Here is a 26,380-nt window from a genome sequence, read left to right as displayed (position 1 = left end):
CTCCTCACCTGCCCTTTAGGGTTCCCTCCTTCCTTCTGCCTCTCCCTGTTCCCAGGGCTTTACTTACTTGGGGCTGGCTACAATGTCTGTCCCAGGGGAGCAGGTAGGGAAAGGTTAATTTGCCTGCCCAGCCACTGCTGCTGGCTCTCAGGCCAGGCAGGGAACAGTTAATGGGAATCTGAGTTGCTGAGGACGGCAGAGGAGAGCAAGGCCCCATGCAGGCAAGCAAGGAAGGGGAACAGGTGGAGTGTTTACCCTAAGATGTAGCCATAGATGAACCATGGATATCAAAGGTTTTACTCAGTTTCATCTGTTCAAAAAGGAATAAGGAATTTAAATTTTTGTTCTATCAAAATTGAGGAATAAGTTCCTAAAATGTAATAAAAACAGTTCTTGCAAATGATTTCTTTAGAGCCTCCATGTGTAAATGTGTCCACTGGATAGTTTGAATTATAAACAGTTACTATGAAGGCCTTATTTTTGCTTCTTAATTTATTACTGTTTGCTTCATAGCTGGCTTCTGTTGAATAACTTAATTACGCCGTATTCTATTAACTCTACAGTTGTTTGATTTTAGTTTTTACAGTAAAAAACTAAAAGGAAAAAAGAGAGTTTTAAATAAGGGAGAAATGTTTAGCTCTTTTAACCTGAGGTAAAAAATATCAGAACTAACTGCAATTTAAATGAAAAGGGAATGAACATCTTCCATTATTTTTAGCCCTACCACCTTAGATAATTTCAATAGGTGCCATGTGAAATCTCAAACCAGTTAATTATAAACCCCACACAGCAAATTATTATTATACGAGTAATCTACACTAATGAATCTCAGGTGATATCTAAGATGAACATTTGATGATATCTAAGTTGAACATTTCAACTGACTAAAGAATTACCTACTAAAACAGAGTCTTCACCTTGCATTGAGTAAAATATTATCTAGATTTGATTGAGAGATTGAAAGATAGACTGGAAGAGGAAGAAGGTGGAAGAAGTCAGGAAACCTTGAAGAGACCTATAATAATTCACATCTTCCCTTTCACTGCTTTAATTTCTAAACCAGTGGTTCTCCACCTTTTTAGACTCAAGGTACCGCTTGTTTGACTCAAGGAACCCTTTGGGAAATGCCAGCTCTTAGCTTTCACTCATTTTTGATTCTGAAAAAATGATAGAGCAATTCTTCTGTTGCAAACAACTCAGAAAGACCACACAGAACAGGTGACTGCTTTTGATCCCATGGATTCCTATTTGAAATCCATGGGTTTATCTTGTGATCACATGTAGTTATTTGTACACCTAGTACTGTATTCTCTGTGCGCCAGCGCATGCAGAGATTCCTTTTAATCTTTATGTCAGGGGTGAACACTGCCCAAAACAGGAAAATAGTGGAAAGTGGGGGTAAGATGTCATAATGTTAAGCCCAGCCCACTCAATAGGTAGCAAGAGGCTGTACTAGCCTTAAATGTGATGCAGATTATACTTTACCTGGAGTACCATGCAACTTGGGCTAGACTGATCTTTATCTTTCCCTGACCTCTGACAGTGATGGAGTGAGTATCTCTATCGTGTATGTCACATATGTTACCCCTATCTGGGAGAATCCATTCCTAAGACTTTAAGTATCCCAGGATAGAGAACTCTCCTTTATTCTGTGTCTTAAGGCCATGCACATCTGAACCTATAGAAGACAGTGTTGTTAAAAAAGTGATGATGATTATGATTTGATGGTCCAGCTGTTGGATGTGGATGCTTGTAAAAACATGGGGACTGATGTAAACTGACTCTTCTGACTAGTCAGCCTCATCCCAACTAGCATTTTGAAGGAAAATTGCCAGTATTGAACTATCATGGTCAGTGTACATAATAACAGAGCATTAGTATAGATATGGCACAGCTGTTTCCACCACAGTGGGTGTATCTATATGAGACAATGACTGTGCAGTAGCCTGATGCTACTGCACAGTAGCACTATGTGGAAAAAACAGTGATGCAACACTACTGAGTAGCATCACAAAAAAGGCATTCACTGGTGTAGTAACTTGTTTATACAAGTACTAAATAAATGAGCAGTAACCATTGTGCAGTAGCGTCTCGTGTAGAGGTGGCCACTATCGCCTTACTCTGATTAGTGCAGTTGCAGAGGACACTGAAATAAAAACAGTTTGTTTTTGTCTATCCTGAAGCTGTCAGAACCATTGTCACATGTGAATTTGTACCATTCTTCTGCAATGTTGGGGAATTTCACCCAAATTACTAATGTAGACTCATCAAAGTAATTCTCCCAATACCAAAGAATTCTTATGGACACAACCAGAGAAAGACTGTCTTATTTGCTGTTAAAGGCTCTGAACTACTAGTGTTTAAATCACTATAAAACATTCTACACAAGAATCATATTCTATCCCTAAAAGTCAGAGAAAAGTTTCTGAAATTACCAATTTTCTCATTGACGTTTTGTATGACTGAGTGATCATAAGTATGTAACATGCTAGGTAAGAAAGTTTATAGTGATATTAAAAGCCATGCTGAGATGAATTCCCTTGCTATGTTGATGCATTGGGCTGGCCAGAATCCTGTACCTGGTCTCAGATGAAAATGAAATCTGCTCCTCTGTAAACATTTTAGCACAAGGCTAATCAAGAACTTCTTGAGACAACCTTATGATTAGATTTGATTATCTGCTGTACAGGTTTAGTGATTTAAAAATTTGACTTATTGTTCTGTTGATTCAGTTTAAATTGTGGCTTTGTTTTGAGTATTGTATTTTTATGTTTTTTTTATTAGTTGTGTGGAGTTACCATAGTATAGTTAGGGATAGGTTTAATTTGCTCCTTATTCTTTTGAATAATAGATATACAGAACTGGTTTATTATAAAAACAGACTACATGACTTTGGGAACAACAGTAATTTAGTTGAACTATTCAAAAGTTATTTGGTTCAGTGTCCAAATTAATATCTTTTTCCCCCACAAGGCTATTAAAAAAGAGATGGAGAGCCGTGGACCTGAGAGCCAAATGTGATGAAGACAAATGTTGGAGTAGCTATGCAATATAGGTTTTTTTCCCAATGTAGTTCAATCCTGCTTTGTAACATCATTTTTAGTTTGTCTTGAATGGAAACTACCAACTGTACTGTGCACTAGTTATCTGCAAACATTCATTAAATTTTTTACTTAAGATAAAAAAGGTCTCTTGGGGTGAAAGTCCAATATTATCTACCTTTTGGTTTTTGGAAGTGCTCCTGATAGTGCAGCATATTTACTAAGCAATCTGTTCTACTGAGATGTGTGGGAGGGACAGGAACAGTTCCCATTATTCTTAATAGCACATTACCCCATATAGCTCTCCCACAACTCAGCGGCAAAATATACTGCTAAAAGAGTTTATTTGAAAATATTTATTTGTAAATCAAGGCCTACTCAGTACAGAAGTTAACAAATGTATTATGTCCATACTTAGGTACCTTAATATATGGCCTGATTTTAAAAGAGGCAAGGATTTCTTAGGGTGATATTTTACTGGACTAATTAATATAGTTGGGATAGAGTTACACAAGCTTTCAAATGAAAAACATTGTTCTTTGGTCTTGCATTCAAAAGCTTGTGTAATTATCCCAATTAGGCAAACAAGTCCAGTAAAAGATATTGCCCTAAGATTTCTTTGACTCATATAATTAATTCCTGGACTATCAGTTAAACATCATTCTAACACTACTGATTTTAAGATACACTGAAACTTTCCTTTATTTTAATAATACCTTTACTTTCTTAGCATTCTGAAAAATCAAGCCACTACTTAGTAGGGGTGGACCCGGAAGTATTTCTGGTCCACTGCTGGGTCTGCTGCCAAGCACTCTAGGGAGCCCCCACGCTCCTGTGGGATGCTCTGTCCGCCCCAGCATCTCAGCATTCACGAGTCCCCTGGTACCTTGAGGTATGTAGAAAAAGCATTTAAATCTGTATCTATGTCTGAATCGTCAAATCTTTCTGAATCTCTCTGAATTGATTTGGAGGGTTTCAATTTGATTCAGAGAGATTAAAGGGTCTTCTGATTCGATTCGGATTCAGAGGTTCAGCCACCAAATCGGGCCAAATCTCCGCCGAATCAAATCAGGGATGGAAGCTTTGCACAGCCCTTCTACTTAGGTGCTTCATTATGCATTTAGATAAATAACTGCATTACCAAGCTTGAACTTTTTGGGATATATATTAGTGGTGTTCAAACTTTTTATATTATTTCAAAAAGGTCAAGAATCCTACATGATAAATGGGTCAAATTCTTTGCTACATTTTGTTTATTTTCCATTTCTCAAATCAGATGTCAAGGATTCCTCGGGGGTGGTGGAGATCCTGTTGAGCATAATACTGGTATAGGTGGTTCTTATATCTAGATCCCTGCAGCCGACAATGTAGTATGGCAAGAGTTAACTATTCCCACTTGTCATATGATTCTTGAAGATTAAGAATTAGGGAAACCCCTAAACTAGCAATACACTAGGGGTTGTAAACAGCTGAATATTTTTTATGATACTTTCAGATAAAGTTCAACCTGAGACTAAGAACAAATCATGATAATTTCAACCCAAAAAGTTAAAATCTGGTTAAGGCACTTAAAAGCAAGGAACAAGAACTGAAAGTTTGAGGCAACTGAAATAAGAGGTGTTCATCTAAAGCAGTGGTAGGTGTGCAACAAATTAGCCCTGCACTCTCCCCAAGTGCTACTCCAGTCCTTATCCTCTGCCCAATCTGCTGCTCTCCTTTCTGCTTCTTGCCTTGTGCTCCTTGCTTGATCTGATGCTCTGCTTTCTGGTCCCTTCCCTCTCTGCCACTGTGCTGCCCGTTCCCTCCCTAGTCTGTTGTGTGCTATATAGCAGTTGCCCATGCTACTTGTAGCACCTGCACCACAAGTTACCCACCCCGATCTAAAACAAAGCCTTCTGACAATTGCCTCAGGGGGCAGAGTATTAAACTACAATTGCCTTTGTTTGAGAAAAGCCAAAAAGAGGATATTATTATTTTGTAATCTTCCAAAGAAACAGTTTGAGAGAGCTGCAGGATCTTCGATTCATTCAGGACTATCTATCCCCATTATGATACCTTTAAAAGTATGCATAATTAGCAAGTTCTTTCTGTGCCCTGTGAATCATCTCCTGTGCTTAAAGTGATCAGTCTGTTGTCTATCCCTAACAAATGCTGCAGAAAAACAAATGAACAAACAAACAAAGGAAATACTTAAATTTGTGTGTGTTTACCTAGTCTGTTTACCTAGTCTGTTTTCTACCCAGTAGAATAGAATGGAATTCTGTAGTTAAACATTTTTTCATAGGTGTGGTTTATATAAAACTGGTATGGCTGATAACACTGCAATATAACACTGAATGGGAAAAGAAAATCAGGTACCAAAGCACATTTGCTGAAATGATGTATTTAAAACTCTTACAGTACTTTCTGCTGTTCTTCTATCCATGGATATAATATTTGTGCCCAAAAATGACATTAACTTGCCAAAATGGAAATGTCCTGCCTAGATTAAGGCTGGGCATAAGTGATACCAGTTTGAAATAATTGTGCGACAATTTTGCATTAAAATGCATGTGTTATACTTAACTAGATTGACATAGTTTCAGATTATTTGCACTCAATTATTAACCATTCTCAAGGGTATGAACTGCATGTCATGTCACTAAAAATAAAGGATTTCTTTTTTGGAACTTTTAGACTTGCAGCTTGGGGTGTGATTTTGTCAGATCATAAAACAAGCATGATTGAACATGGCCAACAGAAAACTGACACTTCCTAAAGTGATACTGCAATAAAGCAAGCATAAAAAGGAGGGTTTTTGTGATAGGAGGTCTGGTCTTTTCAGGGGTTGATAATTTGATATATAGCCCCATACCCAACTGCTCTCAAGGGTACAAACCACAAGATTTCAGGCATTCATGACCACTAAAGATTTGAAGGAGTTGTCACTACAATAAGGAAGCTAATTGTTGTGCCTTGCCAAATTCTAATTTAGGTTATAGGATTCTGGCTACAGTACCTTAACTTTCCCCTTTCTATGGTACTGTTGTAGTTAATTAACAATGAATTGTTCAAACATTTGGGCTGTAAACAACAGAAAAAAATGTTATGTGCCCAGTGCTCTAGTTTGACAGGACCCCATTTGGGACTGTTGAAATATTCTATTTGCTGAGGTGGGCAGATCTATCCTCTCCACAATTGTTTGCAAACTCTTCTCATAAGATGCAGGAGTGCTTACCAAATCAGTAAGATCACGTAAGGATTAAATATGGCATCAATTCATCATTTACAAAAGCTACTCTAGGGAAGATTGTTTTAATTGAATCGTCCCCCAGAGTTATCCAAAGCATTTATTTGTATTTTATTTTCATAGTGGAGGATTTTAGGTGTTTAATTTGCTTTTACAGTTATTCCAATTTATTTCTGAATATATTTTAAAGCACTCCTTTACCTTGAAGATTGATTTATTAACTAATTTTGTAAAATAAAATTGTAGAGTATATGCACACATTCTAAAGATGGTAGACAAAGTCAATCAAATATTATATGAAGTGTTTATACCCATAAATTTGTTAAAAAATTGTTAAAATACATGCTGACATACTGCATACAGCAGGTACAATAAGCAGTCAGAGTAGCTTGCTCTGACTGATATGCTTAAAATACTTTAGAGGAGCTTATAGACTAGAAGCTCACATATGTACTGAAGTTTTTGGTTGTATTTCATATTATAGTGGCAGATATAATGTATTTTCTTATTTTCCCTTTATAATTTTCACAAGGAGGTTGGAAAAGTGGCAGCTTTCAATAATAAACTCAACATACAGCTAATGCCCCTGGGCATCTATTATTAATAAGCATGTTGGTACAATCTCTCATTTTATTTGATCCCACATGAATAGGAAGTTTTCATACTATGACTTTTTCCTAGTGCAAGACTTACTTCACAGCCAGCTAGACTACTCTATGTGCCCAGTGCGACAAACTGGGAAGATGTTTGTATTTCTATAAATATTTTGTGTGACTCTGCTTCCTGCTTATTGCTGCCAGTCTGAATTAAGTCAAAGCAGGTTGTTACAGTCAAAGCAGGTTGTTACCAATTGTTACAGAACCAGGAGGAAAGGTAAAACAATGACATGAATGAGAGAGAGAGAGAGAGAGATGCTATAAGTGGCATGCACAGTTTCTCAGAGGGGATTAATCTGAACCTTCCCAAGCAATTCATAAGGACAGCAAACTGTGGTAAGGGAATACATATGGGTTTAGGTCCAGTGTTATTTTGAATCCACTCCCCTAAAAACTGTACTTTTTGGCAAAAAAATCATGAAAAAGTTGTTTCTGCATCACTGCAAATATCTGCTATCATAATGACCTATTCTTATAGTGTTGCTGCCAATATCTCTTCTCTATACAAGCTCTATAGGGCTAGGGACACACATTACACATAAACCAGTTTAAGTGATCATAAATGAGTTTAAACCTGTAACAGAACAAATATTCAGTGCACATATATCAGTTTCAAAATGGCTGAAACCAGTTTGTATTAAACCTGGTTGAATGTAGTATCAGACTTAACTGATTGAGCTCTTGTCAACCAGGGTGCAATCAATGGCGATGGTCAGGGTGGGCTGACTGGCTGTGGTCCCCTGGGAGCAATGGGGGAAGAGTGGAAAAGAACCTCCCTCTCTGTCCCCTCTGCCTCCAGGACCCTGATCTTCCCCACCATGAGCCTGCTTGCCTGCCCCCCACCCCGTGTCCCAATCCCCTTCCTGCTAGGCCCTCCCATCCTGACTTATTTTAGATTGGATGGCCATTTTGAACCCAATCTAACCTCCTCCTAACCCTCCTGAATGTCTCCACTTAGCTAAAAGGAGAGGGTACTAGTGTGCACATGGTTACTACAGTACCAGTGGCTAAAACCTCCCTGGAAGGGTATGATCCATATATAACATGGGTGGTGAACAGGGTGTCTGTCCTGGCCCCTGCTTAAAGAGGGTGGAAAAACAGCAGCTGCTAGAGCAGAACTGGAATAGTACAGCTATACCAGTGGCTAGTACCTCCAACTTGCTACTGCTAGAACAGCATCCTTTCTTCCCACTACAACCACTTCAATCCTTGAATCTCTTCATTGGTTTGTCTTCTCCTTTGTCCTCACTCTCACCTTTAAGATGACAACACTCAAAAGTGTTTTGATTTGGTGATTCAACAATGACAGTTTATAAATGCAAAAAATATAGGTATTAATTGAAAGGACCTATTTTGTAGTTTTTCCTTTTGTAGTAAAGAAATCAAAGAAAGGGATAAAACTACAATACAGCATGACATGCTTTGTATGATTCTATAGTAGCAGCGAGGTACTACAATATAGTAAAAACTCAGTATCATCACCACTAAGTCTTTCTCAGATGAGCTGTGGTACCAAAAGGGAACCTTTATGAAAGAACTCTGTTGGCTTTCTATTTCTTGTGAAATTGGTGCTAAAAAACGCTATTATAATGTGGGCTTCAGATAAAACCTCTCATCTGACTGCTTATGTGAACTAGTATTATAAGATGTTCACCAGCCATTGTAAATGTAGTTACCTTTTCTGCTTTCCTATTTATTTGGGGGTTTTGTTTCCTTCACAAAAAGACAGAGGTGGACAGAATTCAGCAGTTCTGCCTTTCATGTGTTCAACCTTAAAATATGGACTGGGCCAATTCTACTCTCAGGTGCATCAGGACAAATCTAGTGTAATGCCAATTGCTTAAACCACACCAGATTTACTTAACTAAGAATGAAATTTCATCCAATTTCTTCTCCCTCATAATGGCCAACACAATTATTCTGCTGTCAGTGGAATTATCCCCCCCAGAAGTTTCTGAAAGATTTAGTAGTTTTGTTGCTTTGCTTTGTTTTTGTAGATTGTCAGCTGTCAGCCTGTCTTGTTTTTGGAGTAGTATCTTGAAGGCCAGAGTCTTTTGAGTCATTAACACTATTTCAGCTGTCAACACTGTTAATCTGCTGCAGTCAGATTCTTCCCCCCCTACTTATGTGATAACTGAAAGGCATAAAGGATTTATAATGTTTTGTCAGATCTGAGAAAGAAAATATATTTCTTGGAAACATTAAAAAGGCACTTGCTTCCATATATACCCATAAACAGATTGTGACGGCCTGCTGAGTTAAACACTGATGTTTAGACTTTTATTTAAAAGCATTATATTGTCAGAAAGTAAAAGAAGAGGAGAGCAATAGCACTGCTGAAGAACTAATCACAACTAATCAGGCTTTCGAAAAAAACAAACAAGAAAAACCCAAGTAGCAATTCATAGAGCTAAGTCCTGGGGTAAATTAGTATGGTATCATGTAATTAATACTGTATCATAATTCATGCACAAAGCAAGACCCATTATAGGAGTATAGGCTACCTTAGTTATAGCATTTTTAAAAATTTCTGATTGCTTGGCATTGCAATCTTACTTTTACACTGAAAAACATGAAAAAAAAGAAAGAACTAGTCTATAAAGGAAACATTAAAGGCTTGATTCTATACAGTGTGTCATCCTTTAAACCTGGAGAAGTAAACACAAAACACTCCCAAATGGGAATGCTGACATTTTATAAAACTGCACTGTGATGACACAAAATACAAGGCAGGGAAAATCAATGTGTGACAGATATGGGGCTGCTTTTTAATAATGACCAGTATTGTGTCTTTATCTGTCTGGGTAGTAGAGCTGAGGGCAACTCTCTAATAATCAGCTAACAGCTTGCACTGTTCTCCCAGCAAACACTGAAACCAGTTATACTGGACCTAAGGTTACGTCTACCAGTGTAACTATAGATATATAATCATGCTGGTAAATTTCCCCATGTAGACAAGCCCTAAGAGAAACAGCTTGAGAGACTAATGACACGGAGGACAAACTAGGAGGGCAGGAAGAATGAAGACTGTTTCTGTTCTGTTCCCATTATCAGAAAAGCCTTTCCAATATACTTTGTAGTGAAGCATAAGATTAGGGAAGACTAAAAATAGCATGCTGGCTATTTTGTTGATTGAAAATCCTTTTTCCCCTCTAAAGCTGCTTCAATTGCTAAATTATTTTGTTTTAAAGAAAGCTGTTGATCCGTATCATGGGTCATGGCTTCCTAGTGCACAAAAGTCAGTGGCTGCTATGGTGATAAGCAAGGGCTGTTGGTCGAACAGAGAACTGTGAAGTTCTACCCAAAAGTAGAGAAGACCAGAACGCTCATGCCCTAATAAGGGTGCACTTAAAGAGAACAGAAAGGAGGCAGAGAAAGTCCAAACCCTAGCTCCTGACCCAAGGAACAGGGTGAGGTACCATGGAAATTTCTTTCAGCCCATGAAGCAGATGGAGAGCTAATCTGTGGAGACAATTTATGGGGCTGTAAGCAATCAAAGTAATTTAAATGGCTCTATGTGGGAGGTAGATAGGATTATTTTCATGCAGGAGTGGAACTCCCTGCAAACCCACACCTCAGTGCTTCCCCTACACTTCTATCAGAACCCAGCTCAGCACTGTGCAGGAAGTATACTCTGCCCCGACCCATAACCATAACCAGTACAGAAATATTCCTTGGGTTCAGAAGAAGATACAGGGTTTGCCAAAGAGTGGTAATTTTGGTCTTCAGGAAGCAAAAGTGCATAACAGTGGCCTTGCTAGTCCATTCTTTTGGTCCCTCTAGCTGAACTGTTTTTAATCCTTGTGTGAATTCATCAAAGAGAGAAAAGTATAATCAAGGGGTCCACAATAACTTCACCTGATTTTTGCTCAATGATAAAATTACTTTGGAAAAGAAAGCCTGTGTCCAATTTTACTAAAATTGGAAGCTATAACGTAATGTATAAAATCTGTGCATCATATTGCTGGCATAATAAACAAAGAGAAAAGAGAAGAAAAGCCACAATATGCTACTAAAGTTGAGATGTCTCATAAAATATGCAGCTCAAACTGATTTCCCTGTCATTGAGCATATTTATTAATCTCTTAGACTAATACATTGTAGTCATTGCTGATCCTTACATCTTTTCATGACATCGAGACACATTTTAGACTAACTAAAATAAAAGTCTTGCTACAATACAAGAATAAGTTCAATTAAAGCTATGAAATCAATATTAACTTTCTCTACAACTTGCATAGCCATGTAACCAAGAGAATGGGGGGATTTAGCAACATTTCTGCTTGATGTATATATGGCAGGGAATCAGCTTCATGTGATCTGTCAGTGCCAGGGAGAACTGTCAGTACTCAGAGCTGCAGGTCTGGACTACAAATAAAGGCAGAACTGTGCCCACAAAAACCTTGTACCACATTCTCAAGATTACATGCAACTCCTTTTCTAATGGGACTTGGGTCTCTTGCCATTCCTGTCACAATGTAAGACTCACATCTTTTCTTGGGTGATGGAATGAGAATAAAGATGTGGATAATTTTATGGTAGAATTATTTAGTTGGTAAGCAGATTTATGAATGTAATTTCTTTGTGCCTACTTGATATGAAAACCTTTTATAAAGGCAGAACAGGTGAGTGGTGTGTGTGCTACAAGCTGAGTTTGAAATAGGTACACTACAAATGAGTTCTCATTCTCTTCCCTACAGATGGGGACAGAGTTTTTGATCTTTTGTGTCAGTGGGAACATCTAAACATGAATTATGAAGCCCTGAGACTCAAATTGGAGCCTGGGAGCCTATGGTAAAGTGGGCCAAGGCCAGGGGGCCTCATCCCAGACAAGGGCCTAACACCCCAAAGCCTCCTTCCCTCTAGGGGCAGCCTCCCTGTCTAATCATAACATCAAGGCATGGCAGAAAATACAATAGAGTGGGACCCTGAGAGGCCAGAGGGGGCAAGCAAGATAGGGTCTGGGCAGATGCTGGGGGTGGCGGGGATGGTGGAAACTTTGCTGCCCCAACATTGGACCCAGTATAGTTGTGTAAACCATTTTTATCTAAAGTGAAATAAAAGAAAGACCAAAGAGTAAAATAAAAACTAAAGAGTCTTGCATGTATAATAAACTGTGGATGCTGGGAGAGGGTTGGGACCTAGGGAGCCCTGTAACTGAGCCCACTCAACTGGCCTTGCAACAAATGTATTAGGACTTCAGGGACTTGATTTGGTTTGGATCTGCAGCCAGTCCCCTAGCTCTGTGCCACCATCTGAGCTGCAATACTCTCTTACACTGCCTGGCTCTGTCAGTTACCCTTTGTGCCCTTGGAGGGGGTGGCAATGGTTCACTGGGCAGGATTCCAGGTGAAGATTCCCTAGCTCATTCTCTGGCTCTGGTTCACAAAGATGGGTGATAGAAAACTGCTTGAATGAGACCATAGGTGGCAAACCATGAGGATGGACTTATGGAGCCATGTGGCCTGGGATCACTCCCCTTGGGGCTGTGTTGGCTTGGGGCCAGTACCATTCCCTTGGCAGTAGAATTCAGGAGGATGGAAAGTTTGTCCATGGAGCAGGGGGCTGGGAACAGTTCATGCTAATATGCTGGAGGACTGCAAATTGGTCATTTTAGTTCAGTTGAGTAGACTGACATAACTGTAACGTGAGCTGAGTACAAAAACTCAAAGATAATTCTCACCTGAAATGCCATAACTTTGAGAGACTCAGAGAGCACACAGCATGAGTTTTCCCAATTTTAAGCATAGATACATGCATTTTAAATGCCTTTAATATAATCTAAGTGTAATGTGTGACACCCTCAGTCTGTCTCCTTTCTGCTTCCTGCCCTCGCCCACAATGTTTTGAAGTTATCTGAAGATCTATGGGGAGAGGGGCAAGACTGAATGTGCTCTGATGGCTACTCTTCTAAGTATGCAGGTGTCTGAAGCTCCAGGTACCCCAGAAGAATAACAGGGATGAAATTACAACTATGTAGCTTTTACACCAAAGGAGCAAGACCATGGTGTTTTCTTTCTGCATCTGTGAAGGGTATAATTTCTTGTAGCTATTTCAAGATGTATATAGTCTGCTTTTGGGGGGGATAAATTCCAAGTTGTGCTCACTTCTCTCCCTCTCTGCCTACTGGCTTTTGGAAAGGACAAATCAGGTCCAATCTTCTCATTTTGACCAAACCAGATTTACCCTTTTCTTTCCCTACATAACAGGGATGTGATAATTTTGTCCCTAATGAGGTCACTTGCATTGAAAATATATACACAAAGGATTTACCATTAGTGACTGTCAAATAATAACTATGTCCCATGACAAGATTAATATGCAGTGGCCAACAAAAAGAAATTAAATAAGGCTGAAGCCCTAAACAAACAATGCTGGGGCAATACAGCACTCTTATGAATGACAACTTAATCCGTTAAACCTGAATAATGATGTCAGGTGTCCACTGATGTTTTTTGTAATTTCACTAGCATCTGGCACCATCCATATACCAGCAATCAACACAGAAAGAAGCTTTAGCTTCTTGAGGATACTGCAGTATAGTGGTTTCACAGTACTTACAGTAGTAGATATGGTGAAAGAAAATGGGTTAGAGAATGATTAAACAATATTAAGGATTTTTGGCTTAAACAGCTCATCTGCTTAGATCATCTTTTTGCATGTCATGCTGACTGAACCATGTTCCTATATCCCTCTTCTTGCAACCATAATAAAAATTCAAGCTTATTGATCTCATCTACATGCCTTTGAAAACTGTGTTTCATTCCATTTTTCTCTCATAACATTCCTACTGGCACCTCACCTCTGCAGCCCTTATGATGCCAGACTTGACTACTTACTCCTCTGGTCTTTGCTAGAGATTGTAAGAAAAATTGCAATGAAACTTATATCTCCTGATTCATAAAAACTGAAGCATTTCATGGAGTTGGCTTGATTTTGATGTAGGTCTTATGGAGTCTAGGCAGAGTTCCATTAAAAACTGACCTGGGTTCCTTCCTGGTAACCCTCTGGATCCCCCATGTTCTACCTGCCAAATGAAACTGGAATTGGGGATTGCTGGGCACTTTAGACCTCTCAGAGAACCTCTTATGGTGCATGGTGTGGCACATGGGAGCTATGTGAGGCAGCTCGGGTCTCCAGCCACTCAGTGCATACAGCACGGTGTATGGAGCCAGACCCTGGGAGCAAGAGGCTCAGGTCTGCAACCCCTGGTGTGCAGCCAGGGCTTCCAGTGTACAGAGCCAGCGAGACTCTGGGAGCCATTCGTGCCGACTTGAGGTTCCAGTTCCCGGCACATGGCTGGGAACCCAGTGCAGGAGATGTTGCATGGAGGGTCCAGGAGCAGACCAAGCCCCCGAGCCACACAAGGCAGTTTAGGCCTCCAACCCTGAGAAAAAGTTAAAGCCCCCCAAGAGCACATGAGCACAGTGCTCAAGGATCTGAATGAGGAAATGGCCCAGGAGGAGCCAGAGGCTCCAGAGGCTTCTCCAATCAAGGAGCCACTCACCTGAGGAGATGAGGAGCCCCCCACCTGGGCACCAGATTTGTGAGTTGCTGGGGAATATGGTTCCCACAGGGGAGGGGAAGTCCTTCTTGGCTAGGAAGGGGCCCCTGGAGAGGGGAACGGTCCTGTCTGAGTTTGTGAGCTTTCTAGGGAACTTGGTGTGAGGCCCAAGGGGCAATAAGGTCTTCCCTCATGGGTCACTAGAGTGTAATCCAGGCCCCAGGAATGTGGCGGGGCCTTGGGGACCCTTTTAATAGTTTAAGGTTACTTCTATGCTTATGTGCCTTATAATTTGTGATATTGTGCCTTATATTTTGTGATATTGAGGTCCTGCTAAGACCCCCTCCCCATTACTTACCTGTGTTTACTTGTAATTTACCTGAACCCTGGTTGGGCTCATCCATTGTAGATAAACAAGGTTATTAGTCCTATATTATATGTAAATATCTGTCTCAGTTTTAGATTAATAGTTATCTTTTAAGGTTCCCTGTAAATATTTATAAATTTGTATATAGTTTAACATTGTCCTGGCCTGGCTCTATAGGGAATGGGGAGACTGAGCTCAGCTTGCAGTGCTCTTCCACAGCAACCCTGCCTGCTGCCAATCCCCTTCAATCAGAAAGGGGGGTACATACCTTGGGGACACCTGGGCTACTGGCATAAAAAAAGAATCGACTTTAGAAAAAAAGATGACATTGTATAGCTGATTTGAGGAGATTAATTTTCAGTTGGATAAAGGTTGCAATAGCTGCCTTGGACTCTAACTATGGACAGATAGTGGTCTGTATTTATAACTTGGAAGGCAGGGCTGGCACAACAGAACACAATGCATTTTAATGATGGACTCCATTGAAAATGGGAGGTTCAAGAGTAACCATGCTTAATGGCCTGCTTCTAATCCCACTGAACTCTAAGGCAAAAATCCTATTGGCATCAATGAGAGCAGCATCAGCTCCCTCGTTTGTAGACAATATGGACAAAGCTAAAAAAACAACAAGCACAGCTCTATTTCCTGTAGCTTACAGCTTGCCTAATGAAGTGTAAATAATTAACTCCCTGAATGAACAGTCTCTAAGTTTAAGATAAGGGAAAAATTATTAATAATTATAACTGTATTTCAAAATTATTTACTAACTTTATATTACATCAGAACTATTCAACCAATTTTGAGGTGCAACTGTATCACTTCTGAAGTGGAACATTATGTCATGAGAGATCTTTAAAGGAGCCCAAGAATATTTAGGACCCTGGCCTTCACTCATCTCTGAAAGACACTGTTTGCAGCAACATTGGGCACCATAGCATGATGCACAGGTGCTGGTTCAGTATTGACCTGGGAGGAAAAGTGTGACCTTATGAATTGTCACTATCTCTTTCTATAGTACTAGGATATTTGTTGGAGTTCTGTCTGCCAAGTCTTGACCCAGACCAAGTCTGCTTAACACATGAGATTTGACAAGAATAGCACAGAATTGCGTCATAAGACATGGTTAAAGCATGATTTTCTATCATAGGAGATTCATAGACAACATTTTAAAATTGTTCTATAATGTTTTTTCCTCAGATTTGTTGAGGGCTAACTTAACTGGAATGAAACAGATTTCATTCTCCTTTCTTCCTGACTTACCAAGTTCTGCTCCAGTTATCAGACTTCACTGGAAAATATTAATCCTTTAATACTTCATTGGATTACTGGGCAGAAACAACCAATATTATACCATCATGTTCTAGTTACAAGCATCCTGTGCTACTTTAAATATGTCTTAGATACCTACAGATGTCACAGTGTTTCTGTGTGATTCTCTGGTAAGTACAGCCATGTTTTGTTTAATTTCACATGAAAACATTATTTCTGTTTTAGTTCCTTATGCATTTCTTCAGAAAGTTATAGAACCTTGTAATAAACTTTTGCTCTGACTCCTTGTTCTGTGCTTTAACCCCAGAATGCAAGCTAATGCCTGACTTAATTTGAAGCTGCTCTCAGAGTGATTTATAAACTCTAATTAGGGAATACAGTATGCTGTTGCAAGTTACCTAATATCAGTGCACAGAATTTGTAGGTCAGTGACACAAAACACTACTGTACAGTCAATTAATTTGTAATAGCATGCTAGGGGATGAATATATAAGTCTGATCATTATCATGTATATGCTAAAAATTATGAGAGCATAACAAAAGAATAGCTATTGAAAATGTGTATAAATACATGTATTAATTCTTAACCTCATTCTTGCCTAATACTTGCACTGTGTTAATAATAATCAGCTATTATATTTTCATCCCATGATCTGTATCTCTGGCTTCTCTCCTCTTCTTACTGGTGACTCCAGGGATCACTTCTGAAAAATCAGGGTTTCCACTTTCTTCTCATATGCAATGATTCCCTGCTTTCCCCTTCCCAATATAGTTTCATAGTTTCACAGCTTCTAGGGTCGGAAGGGACCTGAGAAGATCATCTAGTCCGACCCCCTGCCATGGCAGGAAAGAGTACTGGGGTCAAACGACCCCAGCAAGGTGTTCATCTAACCTCCTCTTAAAAACCCCCAGGGTAGGAGCCTGCACCACCTCCCTTGGAAGTTGGTTCCAGACCCTAGCCGCCCTGACCGTGAAATAGCGTCTTCTGATGTCTAACCTAAATCTACCCTCTGCTAGCTTGTGACCGTTGTTCCTGGTCACTCCTGGCTGTGCTCGGGGGAACAGTGACTCCCCCAATGCCTTCTGATCCCCCCTGACCAGTTTGTAACAGGCCACAAGATCCCCCCTCAGCCTTCTCTTGTGGAGGCTGAACAGGTTCAGGTCCCGTAGTCTCTCCTCATAGGGCCTGCCCTGCAGTCCCCTGATCATGCGAGTGGCCCTCCTCTGGACCCTCTCCATGCTGTCCACATCCCTCTTGAAGTGCGGCGCCCAGAACTGGACGCAGTACTCCAACTGTGGCCTGACCAGTGCCACATAAAGGGGGAGGATCACCTCTCTGGACCTGCTCGAGATGCATCTGTGGATGCATGACAAGGTGCGGTTGGCCTTCCTAACTGCCTCCCCACACTGCCGACCCATGTTCATCTTGGAGTCAATGATGACTCCAAGATCCTTTTCCGCCTCCGTGCTGACAAGAGGGGAGTTCCCTAACCTGTAGGTATGGTGCCGGTTGTTCCTCCCCAGGTGCATCACCTTGCACTTGTCCGTGTTGAAACCCATCCTATTCTTATCCGCCCACCCTTGTAACCTGTCCAGGTCCGATTGTAGCCTGCTTCTTCCTTCTAGTGTGCCCACGTCCCCCCACATCTTAGTGTCATCAGCAAATTTGAACAGGGTGCTTTTCACCCCCTCGTCCAAATCACTGATGAAGATGTTGAACAGTGCGGGCCCGAGGACCGAGCCCTGCGGAACCCCACTGCCCACGTCCTTCCAGGTTGAGAAGGACCCATCCACTACCACCCTCTGGGTGCGGCCCTCCAGCCAGTTGGCGACCCATTTGACTGTGTGGGTGTCTACGCCACAGCCTCCCATTTTCTTAATGAGAACGGGGTGAGAGACAGTGTCAAAAGCCTTCCGGAAGTCCAGGAAGACTATGTCCACTGCTACCCCTGCATCTAATGATCTGGTGATCTGATCATAAAAAGCCACCAGGTTGGTCTGACAGGGCCTGCCACTGATGAACCCGTGCTGATTGCCCCTAAGCATGCAGTCCCCTGCTGTCCCCTCCTGGATGTGTGCCAGAATTATTTTCTCAAACAGCTTGCCTAGGATTGAGGTAAGACTAACTGGCCTATAGTTTCCCGGGTCCTCCTTCCTCCCTTTTTTGAAGATTGGAACCACATTGGCCCTCTTCCAGTCCTCTGGCACCTCTCCAGTGCACCACGAGTGCTCATAAAGCCGTGCCAGGGGACCTACAATGACCTCGGCCAGTTCCTTTAGAACTCTAGGGTGGAGATCATCCGGACCGGCTGACTTGAATACATCCAGCCCCTCCAGAAGATCCCTAACTAAGTCCTCGCTAACCCTTGGCCCAGGTGTGCCTCCCCCGGGGCCCGAAGGGGGCCCAGGAGGGAGGTTGCTGTTCTGGTTCCTACTTAGAAAGACGGGAATATGTTGTGTTCCCTCTGCTTTTACATCATCTCAATTTAGCTTCAGCTTTGCACTTGTTCTTTTTTCAGTGTCCTGAACAACTTCTTTACACCCAAACATTTGCTCATTTTTTGCTTGTTGAGTCCTCCTTCTTTCCTTCACTCTACTAGTACCACCATCATTACTTCGTTCATTTTCTTCTATTCCCATCTTTCTATTCCCATGTCTCCCATCTTCTGGCTTCTTGCCTCCTAGGCATAGTAAGACCTATTGCTTTTAGTGTATCCTTTTCAAAACTCATGTTGTGGATGATGCCAACAACTGACAAATTCTTTCTATTCAGCATCATGTATGAGGGAACATAACAATGACAAAAGAACTCCTTACTGCAAAGCAACAACAAAACTAAACAAATGTTTCACTGAAAAGTCCCCAGTTAGCAGATTTCTTAGGTCTTTCTCACTTTCCTACCTTTTTCCATCAAATAATTGTTACAAAAATCTTTAGTATCTTAAAGGGTACCTTGCAGGATACTAAAAATTATCACACCGGCTACTCTGGAGTAAATAATATACAATTTAATCTGCAAACATTGTCTTTATCCAGTATGCCTATTGAGTTGCAACAATTTCTAAAAACTACCTAATACTTATTGTCCCTACCTACTGTAACAGCTCTATAGTTATTACTTTGTCTGATTTGAAATAATACATGTTCTTCTTACATACAGACCACATGATTATAATTTCCTGGGTAGCTGTTTTCAGAAACTTGGTATTACTGCCAAAAAAAACTATATCCTAAATAACAGCAATATGAATAGGAACAGCACATGCTTCCAGGGAGCTGCACTGTACACTGCATTGCTTCTTACCACACAAAACATGTTGACCAAGGACTTTGTCAGATTAAACAGTAGGACTGATTTACAGCTGCTCCCTCAGACATGATGTCATTTTGTTTATTATTTCTTGGTGGGAGAAAGTCTAGAAGGCTGCAGAAGCTTGCTACCACTTGTCTGGCAGCATATCATAGTGTTGAAAACTAAAACAAACTTTCCTTCCAAATGCAAGTTTCTCCTTTAGCCTCTTAGTACAATATATTGAGTTAGTACAATTTATTAAATTATTTGAATTATATTGTTAGATGCCTGGCTGATGCTATTTCCATCAAGCAACAAGTAATTATTATTGTTACTTTAATTACTTCACAAAATACATCTCTAAATGTATTGTACAATTAACTAGTTAATAGATGCAATGTGTGTCAGGGGCCTTTGTTAGCTGGGTTGAACTGTTGTAGCCACGAAGCAGCCAGGGAATATGCAAGATGTAAGATCTCTTTGGTAACACCTTTTATTGGACGAACTATGTAACTGGAAAAGATGCAAGACAAGATTTTGGGCACAAAGTGCCCTTTCTCAGATACATCCTAAGCTAAATATGACTTAAAATAATTATTTAAATTTAACTCCACTTAAACAGAAGAGGGCAGTAAACATATGGGCTAGGGACAGACATTGCACATAAACTGATTTAAGTGATCAGAAACTGGTTTAGACCTGTAACAGAACAGATGTTCAATGCACATAAACCAGTTTGAAAATGGCTGAAACAGGTTTGAGGTAAATCTCATTGAATGTAGTATCAGACTTAACTGATTTGGGTCAAACTGCTTTATGCAATGTCTGTCCCAGACCCTTTGCTGGTTTAAGCTTAACTAGGCATCCTGGCATGCTCTCTGGGCTGGGTGGGGCTTTGTGCTTCACAGCAGAGCTGGCCCCACCCCTTTTCTCCCTGGCTGGAGCTCCAGCAGAGACTGCAGGCACAGCACGGTCTGCCTGGCTTCCCCGTGCACCCCTCCCCCTCCCACTCAGTACTCGCTGCTTAAGCAGAGATCCCTTCCTCCTGTTTCCCACATCACAGAATGTAGCCAGCATGTGCTGTGGTAGCTAATGCTGTGTACGGCAGACAGTGTCCATTTAGGGATTTTTGGAGGTAATCAACAGCTCAGATGGTAGTGTCTTTGCATTCCTTCCTTTGGAAAAGGCAGACAAGGTTCTTTGGGTAAATCTGATATCTTTTATTAGTTCGTTAGAAACATTTTTCTTTGCAAGCTTTTGGATTTAAAAACCCTTCACCAGGCTGAGGAAATATCTGCAGTTGATGTGTGCTCTTCCTGGATGGAATGAATAGTAAAGCGGCCAGAGGCTGGTATGCATTTTCTTTTGGAAAAAGCTGTTTAAGAAGAGCTTGTAATGAGCAAGGCTTTGTTTTCTGATGGGGTATTAAATGCTGATAACAGAGCTGATAAATTCTTTGTTATCAAGGGGGTGGGAGGAACGCTCCCAAATCAGAGTGTCCTGCCGGGGATTGGCCACGTCCCCCTCAGTTCAGCCCTCTGCAAGGGAAGGGAGGGCTGCTCTAGCACCCCTTGGCTTCTAGCCTGAGCAACTGCAGGCATGTGCTTGCATTTCTGGGATGTCTGTCTGGTTACAAAACTGATTTAGCCTAGCCAGGTTAGACTAACCTGCAAAGATTGAATCAATTCAGGCTCTGGCTTTTTGAATGTCTGTCCCTAGCTATGGAGTAAAGAGAAGCTATCAGAAGTAACTACAAACCTAGTAAAAGGCAGTTGAAGTAGATAAACCTAACTATATAAAAGAATAATTACTACATATGGAGTACAAGCAGTGAGTAAATGCATTTTTCAAGCAGGTAAATTGTAATGAGCCATAAAACTATTTAGTGTAGTGCTTTGTTCATGGCTTTTAGTATTCAGTAAAGTTACATATTTTTGTACCCAAGCTTGCCTTATGAAGGTTTCCATGGTAGATTTCCTGGAATGTCCCTGATGAATAAAAGCAGCACTTAAGTTGGTGAGGTAGGTGTCACAAATATTCCCATAACAGATTTGTATCTCAGGTCTGTCTCTAGATCATAGCTTTCTTGGTATCTTTAGGATGGTTACTAGTTTTGTTGAGTTAGGCATGGTGGTCTGTGGGTTGTTTATATATATATATATATATATATATATGTTTGTTCAAAGAGTGTCATTCTAGATGTGCATCATGTTTTCTAGAAAGTTAATATTAGTGTAAGAGTATTCTAGGGAAAAATTGATAAACCGATGGTGGTTGTTGAAGCTGTAGTAGAAAGAAATAAAAAAGTCCACATCTTCAGTCCAGATTATGAAGTTTGTCATATGTGGTATGTGCATCTTTCCCAGACCTGACAGAGAGCATTTTGTGTCCAAAAGCTTGTGTAACATCTTTCCCAACTACATAATTGGGCCAATAAAAGATATGGCAAAAGAAAACTTGTTTATCTATTTTACACCTAGCAAAATTCCTCTTGCATATCTCTTGTAATGGGAATGAAGTTCCCATTTCCATCATTTAATGGATGACTAAAATTATTAAGGTCCAGCTCATGAGGCAAGACAACTCTTTGATATGCATAATTTAAAAATACTGATTGATTTTCCTTCTCTTTAGTAGAATACAATTTCAAATTCTATTTCTTTTCTTTTTGCTTTGTTGTTTTTATAAAAAAGTTTTTAAAATGTTTTTAGGTTACAGAAAAATATGAACATTTTATTATTTTCTCTTGGTCTAAATTGAGAAACTTTTCTTAGAGAAGATATGGAAAACTACTTTTAATTTTGTTTGTTTGTTTTTAATAGAGATTATTATAATTGATCTCTAAAACACAGCAAATTGGTATTTGCTATTTGGATTAATCTCCTCCAACTTCATGCTCTAAACCAATTTGTTTACATTTTCATTTGCATATTAAAACTATGTGGGAAATATTTTATAAGATTCTAAATGACTATAATGACTTCTGCCAAGTATATTAAAATTTGTATTTAAATTGGTATTTAAACCTTCATATTTAGATGGTAAATAATCTTATTTCTATTTTACCAGCAGGTAACTCAGTTAGAGTTTGTCATTGCACTGTATCCTGCTGATCCTAATTTTTGTGTCCTCCTTCTACTTTTAACTGCTTGCTGCTTCTTTTTTTTTTTTTACTTTAAAACTGGAACACCCCTCCCCTTTTATAACCTTGTGTTTCAACTCTCCTTTGTTGTTTTCTTCTAAGCCAGAAAAAAGTTAGGGAGATAAACTCTTAACACCTCCAGACATCTGATGTCAGGAGTAATTTGTGTTGGGAACCAGCCTGGGTGAGCTTTCTAATCTAATGAATAGTTTGCACTAATTACCTTCCAGAGCATACTTCATATCCTGGGCAAACAGAGTCCACATGATTTCGGCACTGATTTTTCCCATGTTCAGCTCTTGAGGGAACCTGCAATCAATCACATTACATCAGTTCACCTGCTGCTAGTAATTATGTTAACAGCTGTACAGTAGAAAGGCAAACATTTTGTACCCATGGCATGCACTGCGTTGTATTTTCTGTTTTTTACAGTATTGGTTAATTAAGGAGGAAGACCAACCTTCAAATAAAAATTACCTTCAGTCAAGTGTTAATGTTGGGGCCCTAATTCAGTAAAGAGTTATGTACAATGCTAAATATTTTCAAGTACATATTTGATAACATAGAGTGTCCCTGATGTAACTCCATGGACTTCAGCTGTGTTATACCAGGGATGGATTTGGTTCTTGAAAAAACACCCAAATCCTATGTCAGATGCTTGGCTGTTTCCCATCTGCCTAGCTCTACTGACATTACATTCTCTGCTGAGAAAAAGGAATATTAACTTCAGTGCAGTAATCTGATTTACAGTAGATGAAGACCTGGCTCAATAACTGCAGAGGTTTTACTAGTTCTAACTCCCTCCAGCTTTACTGGCAAGATGAAGACACAGATGAAACTGTACACCATGCAAGCTGTTAATTAAAACTTCTATTTATTTGTCATATATTAAATATTCTCTTTAAAAACCATCTGTTTATGTACAAGCTACCATTTAAAAGTTCAGCATTTATCTATACACAGGTACCAATTACTTGTTTTAAGGAAAAGAAAAGTGTGCTCTCTCATCTCTTAGAGTAGGGGTTGTCAACTGGGGGTATGCGTACCCCTGAGGGTACTTGAGAAGGCCCCAGGGGGTATGCGGTGGTGGCACAGAGAAGCAGGGGTACTTGGAAGTGGGGGCTAGGGCTGTCGCCATGATCCAGCTCTCTGCATTGCTGCCACATGATGCTTCCCCGCTCCCAAGTATCCACACGTCTCTGCACCACCGACTTTGTGTCTGGCCAGTAGGGGGGTGGGTGGGCGGCGGGTGTGATGGCTGGCTGGATGCAAAGCCAGCAGTGCAGAGAAGTGGGGGTACTTGGGAAGCAGTGGCATGGGGGGCAGGGCTGCCACCATCCATCACTCCGTGCCACCTCTGGGTGCTGTCTGTTACTTCCCTACACCCAAGTATCCCTGCTTCTCTGCGCTGCTGGCTTTGCATCCTCCTGGCCGACAGCACCCCCTTTCCCCAGTGCATGGCAGTGGTGCTGAGTGTGTAGATGGTGGTGGGGGCGGCTGCCATGTGTGAGCTCCCTGTGCTGCTGCTGCACGTCAGGGGGTGCTGACAGCCAGCTGCACATGAAGCCAGTGGTGCAGAGAAGTGAGGATACTTGGGCATGGGAAAGTGGCGCCCAGCACCTGGTGGCAACAGAGTGTATAGATGGTGGCAGTGGTTTTGCATCTGTCTGTCTGTCAACATGTCCATGTATCTGCTTGTGGCTGGGGCTGGGGTTGCACCAGGCTCCTCCTGTTTGGGGGGAGCAGACTGTACTGGGGAGGGCAGCAGTGGTACTGGCAGGGAGTTGCAGCCACCCCAAGATTCACCATAATTCACCTGCCACCCCCAGCACCGCTGCCAGAGCACAGCATGCCTCCCACACCAGGAAGAGCCCGGCACTACCCCAACCACAGCCCTCAGTGGCAGCCCATCCTGCCCCACACAGATATGGGGGCACATGCCCCCTACGTCCTCCCAGGACACATGCAGTGGCAGGAGCTGCCATCCATCCCTGTGCCCCCCAGATGAGCTGTGGCTTTGTCCTGCACCCTGCCACAGCTGTGCAGGGCCTGGCAGGGTGGGCATGGGGGTCCTGCATGATCTGTCCCCTCCAGCCTGGCAGCGCAGCAGAGGCTGGCCCCACTCCAGCCCCCAGCTGGGGGCCCCAGGCAGTGACAGGCCAGTGCTGGGGTAGGGAGGCAGCTGGGGTTGATGGATTTGTTGTTGTGGGGTTCCTGATGCCGGGCAATGACCCTGGGCACAGGGGAAGGGACAAGCGAAGTGGGCCTTAGCCTGATCCTGGGCCCAGCTTGGCTCCCTCCCTGCCAGGTCCAAGCCCCCCTCCTCCTAGCCACGCCCCCATGAAATAGAATGATATGTTACATAAATCAAAATAATTTTGTCAGTTTAGTTGGACTTGTTCCTACCAGTTGAGAACTGGGCTAAAAGTATTTTGATTTATGTAACATATTATTTTATTTCACTCCTAAAATCCAGGTACCAAACAAAATTAAAGAACAAATAGCTGCAACATGCTGCTCAGCTGTCCTTGAATTTGTCAGATATTCTACCTTTCATCAATACAAATTTCCCCCCCTCTACAAAAACATTAGCAAAAAAGATTATTCGTCCCTTTTTACTGAAGTATTTACATTTCGGAAATGTTTTATGCTACGTATAGCAACAACATATGTATGATTTTTCTATACTTTGCCAAATTAAAAAAGAGGTACATTCATAAATGGGTCACATTAGATGAGTTGCCTGTGATGAAATGTTTCTAGTTCTTTGCTTCAATAGAAGAACCACTTTTTGAAATCAGCAATTCTTTCAGATTAAAAAATGCATTCTGTGCTACTTCTAATGGTAAAATCTTTACAAGCTTTTTGCATAATCTGGATCATCACCACCACTTGCACCTAGCCCATATGCTACAATGAAAATAAATAAAACAATAATCTATTTAAAAATATAGGAGACCTTCGCCATTCATGGGGGATACATTCTAGGGATCTCTGTGAATGGGGAAATCCATGAAAATGTTGCCTGCATTCATAGATTTCATAGACATTAGATTTCATAGACTTTAGGGCTGGAAGGGACCTTGGAAGATCATCTAGTCCAGCCCCCTGCCCTAGGGGCAGGAAGTAAACTGGGGTAATAGGATCCCAGCAAGAAAAACATTCAGGTTTCTCTTGAAGACGTTCAAAGTAGGTGCTTGAACCACCTCCGGTGACAGGCCATTCCAGACCTTGGGGGCTTGGACAGTAAAGAAGTTCTTCCTTATGTCCAGCCTGAAACGGTCTTGCAGGAGTTTATAACTGTTCAACCTTGTCATCCCTTGGGGCACTCCGGTGAACAAACGTTCCCCCAAGCCCTTATAAACTTATAGGTGGCCATCAGATTGCCCCTGAGCCTGCGCTTTTCCAGGCTGAAGAATCCCGTAGCTCTCAGCCTCTCATCATAAGGTCTATTTTCCTGACCTCTGATTATGTGCGTGGCTCTCCTCTGGACTCGCTCAAGCTTCTCCACATCCTTTTTGAATTGTGGAGCCCAAAACTGGACGCAGTACTCCAGCTGCGGTCTCACCAAGGCTGAGTACAGTGGGAAAATGATGTCCTGGGATTTGTTTGAGAAGTATCTATGGATGCAAGCCAGGGTTTTGCTCACTTTACTAGCTGCAGTATCACATTGAAGGCTTAGGTTCATCTTGTGGTCAATCCTGACCCTCAAGTCCCTCTCATCCATAGTGCTAGTCAGTGTACAACTGCCAAGCTTATAGACATGTTGCAGGTTTTTCCTCTCAAGGTGGAGAACCTTGCATTTTTCGGTGTTAAACACCATCAGGTTCTCATCTGTCCAGTTCATGAGTCTGCCAAGGTCAGCCTGGATTACCCTCCT

General features: G+C 41.2%; 1 protein-coding gene across 1 annotated transcript in view; it reads right to left on the bottom strand.

The window, feature by feature from the left end:
* Positions 1-26,380, bottom strand: part of UNC13C (unc-13 homolog C) — a 692,691-nt gene that overhangs the window by 200,938 nt on the left and 465,373 nt on the right. The window contains exon 19 of the mRNA XM_019504241.1: positions 22,724-22,809. Within this exon, the coding sequence (XP_019359786.1) occupies positions 22,724-22,809 (86 nt within the window). The remainder of the gene's footprint in view (positions 1-22,723; positions 22,810-26,380) is intronic.

The sequence above is a fragment of the Gavialis gangeticus genome, unplaced genomic scaffold (assembly GCF_001723915.1).
Source record: "Gavialis gangeticus isolate Ggan-Ray unplaced genomic scaffold, GavGan_comp1, whole genome shotgun sequence".
NCBI lineage: Eukaryota > Metazoa > Chordata > Crocodylia > Gavialidae > Gavialis > Gavialis gangeticus.
The sequence above is the reverse complement of the archived record's forward strand: the minus strand, read 5'-3'. Positions and strand labels throughout refer to the sequence as shown.